The sequence below is a fragment of the Gobio gobio genome, assembly GCF_949357685.1.
Source record: "Gobio gobio genome assembly, chromosome: 2".
In the NCBI taxonomy this organism is placed as follows: domain Eukaryota; kingdom Metazoa; phylum Chordata; class Actinopteri; order Cypriniformes; family Gobionidae; genus Gobio; species Gobio gobio.
Window position 1 is genome coordinate 18,246,005 of NC_137098.1, and position 6,000 is coordinate 18,252,004.

The following is a 6,000-nucleotide window of genomic DNA, read 5'->3' on the forward strand; positions in this document are numbered from 1 at the left end:
ACAGAGGTGAAGGTTAGATTCTCTAGTCGTGTAGAGGGTAAGTAAAAGTTCTGTCTTTGTTTCCACATGTACAAATTATTGGTATCTGGCAGCTGTAGAAGTGAGGCAGCTTTAATAATTAAGATTGCTATAAGCTGTAATAGTGAAGTGGGCTTAAAAGTGAGATATCTGTAACCGGTGATGTACTGTTTATTGGTGCTACGGTAATATCGTGGGACTCTAGCTTCAAAACAGTATTTTCCAAACAGTAATATCATAATGCACAGAAGTAAATACGCAGCACTTGAGCTGAACTTGGATGTGGAGCACTTGTGGCTCAGAGTATACATAATACAATCAACATTGGCATGCATTTCTTTGATGCCACTGCTGCATCTGGAGCCATTTACACACGACACTAGATGGAACACAATGGAATGGAACAGAACATGTGAATGTTTAGACAACTTTTCTAAAAACTGACTCTTTTTAACTTGGCAGCATCTTAAAATGCAAATTGCATGGAGCTATACACTGTAAAAACATTAAGATGTGACACAGCGGCCATAGTGTCTGTCTGATGCATTTGTACATAAGACCAACAATAACAAAATATCACATATGGAATATAAGAAGCAAACATCCCCTTAATGAGCACTGTGATGGTTCAGTGGATTTTAGTGGGGCCTGGGTTCATTTGGAGTGCTCACATTTGTTATTGCAGACATAACTTTGACACAAATGAAATTCTTTCTTCAGTTTTCTGTGAAAATGCATAAACTGGCCCTGCAATAACAACACATCCAAACAATATGAGTGGTACTACAATACTACTTATTATCATGTTATTTTAGCTGTTATCATACCATGAGACATAATTAACAGTGAAGTGGCTGTTACTGTGAGGCAAGCTGTGATAGTTAAAGGGGTGGTTGATTATGAATTCACTTTTTTATCTTTAGTGAGTGTGTAATGTTGCTGTTCGAGCATAAACAACGTCTGCAAAAGTTCAAAGCAAAGGGAGATATTTTATTTTAAAGAAATTGCTTTTTAAAGACTACAACAAAGGCTGGTAGGGACTACAACAAGCTTAATCACTCACAACACAAGTAATAATTGTTTAAGTTATCACAGGCTCACCGCGCGGTATTATAATTATTAAATTGTCTTGCTTCTTCCACATAGCATTGAGCAAAACCCAACACAGCGGTAGATTTACAATATTAGTAGATATACAATATCAGTACACACATAGGCTTATCACCGTGTTAGTTGTAGTGGGTGATTTACAACAAGCTACCAAAACAACAATCGCTAAAATATCGGACTTATAGAAAAATACATCGGTTATCTTTATTTTTTGTCATTGCTAATTTATTAATAACTCAGCATCGTCTGTAGAGAAAATAATCACTTCATCCAATGTTTAACGTGAGTAAAATAGCCTTAACAGCTACTTACTGGAGTTCAACAACTACTGAAGAACTGTGTTCTCTCCCACTGGACTTGTATGTGTCTAGAGCCGTGTTTCCACCACAGGGACTTTCCCCAGGAACTAGGAACTTTGGGGTGGTACTTGGTGTGTTTCGACCGCAGGAACCAGGGTCTAAATGAAGTTCTGGGTAAAAATTTTCCCCTCCGAAAGTCCCTGCTTGCGAGGTAGTACTTTTTCAAAGTTCAGGAACTTTCGAGGGTGGGACTTGGGCGCTGAACATGCTGATTGGTTGAGCTCACGCAGCATTTTATTTCAGCATTTTTAAAAGTCTTTTGCGAGGATTGTTCTGCGTTCAGCAAATATCAGTCTTGCTCTTTCTGTCTGATGGCGCGTGTTCGTCTGAGCCATCTCGCGGTCAATGTCCGTAATAGCAAAAAAATGTCTTATTTTAAATCAAGCTTTACAAGCTTGTGCTCGTCTCTTTTCCGCAGTTTTGTTAATTACCTCTTTAGTAAACAAATACACAACCAGCAAAAGCAGCACAGCTTGAATCTCAGTTACACGCAGTCATACGTCACCGGACTAATTTGCCTAATCTTCACGGTACTTTAGACCGCAGTGGAAACACAGACAGTAGCAGGTCTGGGGGGAAAAAAGTTCCTGGTACAAATTTTCCAGGTAATTTCGGTGGAAACGGGGCTAAAGTGAGGTGCGTGGTGGACGGGGCAAGAGAGGGGAGACTCAAAATGTTTCTTAACTTAAAGGTCCCGTTTTCCCTGTTTTTTTGAAGCTTTGATTGTGTTTACAGTGTGCAATATAACATGTGTTCATGTTTCGCGTGTAAAAAAACAGTATTTTTCACACAATTTACTTATCTGTATACCGCTGTTTTCACTATCCTAAAAACGGCTTGAAGATTTCCTTATTCTATCCTTCAATAGAAGTCCCTCCTTCAGAAATACGTAACGAGTTCTGATTGTGCCAGCGGTTCCCGTGTTCGACAGCAGCTTAGCGCACGTTGCCCGGAAAGGTCACGCCTCTTACCATAACGGGGAGATGCATGCGCTCAAAGTACAGCGTCCCTGAAGGCCAAACAAAGGTGATTTGACTCCGGGATGAAAATAACAGTGTCTCGACTGGTCTTGACGACATGGCGACAAACACACTCTACGAACGCAACACTTCCTCTTCTCCACGTGGGAGAGCAACAAGACCACGCCCCCTTTTTTGCGTATTCTTGTGGGCGGAGGTTAGTCAACAAACTGTTCTACTGATGTCATTAAAGCAGGATGTACAGGGATGTAGTCCAAACCGGCCGTTCGCTGTAGGCTTTGAAAGGGAACTTCTGTTAAATAAAATATCTCGCTTGGCATTGAACTTTGAGCTTTATCATTTTACAGGTATTATTTATGCTCTAACAGCAACATTACACACTAACTAAAGTTTGAAAAATGGGATCACGAAGAACAGGACCTTTAAAACGTATATTTGCCCTGTTTGCATTTGTATTGTTTTACTACTTACACATTTATTTTAAGTATATATAATGATATTATTTACAATACACAATGTCGTTTTTAATGATATTTTTAGGGGGGGACACCCTGACCACCCTGGGATTTACGCCTATGGTGACATCACTAAGCCTAAAATTTACATGCGATTACATTCAAACTTCTATTATAACCCCAATTTTCAAGGCAGGATCGGTTGAGGTTCAGAATTATATACCAATTTCTATATTCCCTGCAATTTCTAAAATTCTGGAAAAGTTGGTAGCTGAACAACTTATCAACTATCTAGAAAAAATGGTCTAATTCACTCTAATCAGTTTGGTTTTAGGCCTAAGTATTCAACAGAAATGGCAAACTGCTATCTTGCATAATTTAGGGAGTTTTAGATAATGGTAATGTGGTATAGGCACAGTATTTTTAGACCTTAAAAAGGCATTTGATACTGTGAATCATGTAATACTCCTGCATAAATTAAATATCTGTAGTTTCTCTCAGCAGGCAATCAATTGGTTTAGATCATATTTCTCCCTCAAGGGTCAATTTTTGGTCCACTGTTGTTCTCCTTGTATGTCAATGTTTTACCAAACTGTTGTACAGAAACTAAATGTCAGTTATATGCGGATGACACAGTCATTTATGTATAAGTACAGACTCCACGCTTAGCTGCAGATATATTAACAAATGAAATGACTGGTGTGTCACAAAAAAACTGTTTGATATTGAATTGTCTCATTGTGTTTTTACAATTAGAAGGAAGAAAATTAATGGTTTTATAATTAAGATCAATCAAAAGGCAATAGAGACAGTTAATGGTTTTATATGTAGGTTTTATTTGAGATTCTCTATTAAAATTTGATGTGTATGTAAAAAGGTTGTGTAGAACCATCAGAACAAACTAGAATTGTTTTTATATAATTAGGCCGTATATATCCCTAAAAGCGGCTAAGTTATACACGCATGCAATGGCCTTCTCACATTTATCTTATTGTGTGACTGTCTGGAGTCAGGTTTCTCAATTGACTATCAAAACTGTTAGATATCTATATAAACAAACGCTACAAGTCTTGGACAAGAAACCAATTAGATGGCATCATTGTAATATTTTACAAAAATATAGATTGCTTAGCTTCAAAAATGTTATAAACTTGTCTCTTATTAAAATGTTTTTTTTTATGTATAAACAATCTTGCTCCAGATATCATATGCCAATTAATAACAAAACAACGTAGTAAGGGGATCACTACACAAGGTGCAACTAAATAGAATTGCACAGAAAACTACATTTGCACAATCTACATTTTCAGTTCAAGGTACATTGCTTTGTACAACAGCCTGCCAGTTGAACAAAAAAATGCAAACAGAGTTAAAAAATTTTCAAAGAATATGTGTTCAGAATAATTTCTATGTGTGTGTGTGATTGTTTTATTGTTGTTAAAAAAGCCTAACCAGGGACTGGGGCTGCAAATTAGCCTTTGGTTAGATACCTATATGTGGAGCATAGGCTGCTTGAAATTGTAGCAATGTTTTTTTTTTCTGCATTGTCCCTGTCAAATAAACGAATAAATAAATAAACCCTGCCCCAGGGACACGCAATAAAGGGGGTGAGTCCATGTTGGGCTGCTTTAGAGAAGAGGAAGAATTGTTGTAGTAGAGTACATGTGGGAGTCTGTTCAAGCTGTCACATATGTCTTTTCACATTTATTGCAATACAGTACATAACACAAATGCAATAGCATGTCATAAAAGCAAGATGACAACACAACTTATAACCGTAATTAAACTAAACTATAACTGTTCTATCTTCATGCAGCATATATTTTCTGGCTCTGTAGGCATTTTACAACAGCAATTTATAGATTATCATGACAGAATATGCAAATCAATGACTTGAAGATAGTTAACTACACATCAGCTACATAAATTCATCAACTAACCATTCCAAAATGTCCCGTTGCATTCTACATCTTGTCACTTCTTCTTGAGTCTCTCCATCATTGTTCGACTCCGGTTTGAACATAAAAGGCTGAACAGTTTCAGACGTTTTCCGTGTGTGTGGGGTAATCAGAGCTGCTAACTTGAGCTCCTGAAGCTCTGCCCTCTTCTTGAAAGGGGCGGGGAGCACCAGCTCATTTGCTTTTAAAGGCCTCCTGAAATCAAAATTGAAGTTTTTTAGCTTTTAATATGACTATGTTAGCCTTAAGGTTATGAATAAGCTGGTGTGTTCCAAAACAATGACAAAATTCGCATTTAGGAGATATAAGCATTCAAAACTTACAGTCTCTCACTTCCATTAAAATGGATCACAGATTTTTATGACATCACCGCAGACTTTAGCTTCTCATCACATCTTCTTTTCAATCAAGTGCTCTCTAGAATCTGAAGCGTCCCGCCCCCTACACTATAAATAGATGCTGAAGCTGACGCTTTTTTACTATTTACTAAACACATTTACTATTTTCTACATGGTGAATGGCACATAGCGCACTATATATGCGATAGGAAATGATTCAGACAGTGTAAATATGCTTTCAGTTGAGGCAAATGAAGTCTGGTTTCACGTTAGTTTCACGCGCACCGCCGTAGCACACACACATAGTCTAGACCAGAGCCGTTGACTAGAGACACGAGAGTGCAGAGCGGATCATATGCGTGAGTCGGCGCAGACAACAAAACATATCGGACCCATTTAAATTTTGCACAGAATGCTGTATTTCAAAGCGATATGGAGGAGATTATGATGAGAAACGGTTAGAGACAGAAAAAAACAAACAGAAAGGCTCTAGTCAAACTGTGATATTAACAAAATGCTATTGGCTGTTTTAAAAAAGTGGAGGAGCTGTTAACAGCTGGAGCCGTTTCAGGGGAAATTACGTCAACACATTGAATAATGCTGCGCATTTCAAGGCACTTCACTAAAAAAAAACTATACATTTTTTGCTCACCCTCAAAAAGTGACAACTTTAACATGCTATAAAAAATTATCTGTGGGGTATTTTGAGCTAAAACTTCACATACACACTCTGGGGACATCAGAGACTTATTTTACATCTTGTAAAAAAAGGGCATTATAGG

At 37.7% G+C, this 6,000-nt stretch overlaps 1 protein-coding gene across 1 annotated transcript in view; it reads left to right on the forward strand.

Moving 5' to 3' along the window:
* Positions 1 to 45, forward strand: part of LOC307118048 (phospholipid-transporting ATPase ABCA1-like) — a gene marked incomplete at both ends in the record, with an annotated part of 31,704 nt that extends 31,659 nt beyond the window's left edge. The window contains one exon of the mRNA XM_079803389.1: positions 5 to 45. Coding sequence (XP_079659515.1) covers positions 5 to 45 — 41 coding nt within the window. The remainder of the gene's footprint in view (positions 1 to 4) is intronic.
* Positions 46 to 6,000: the final 5,955 nt, after the last annotated feature.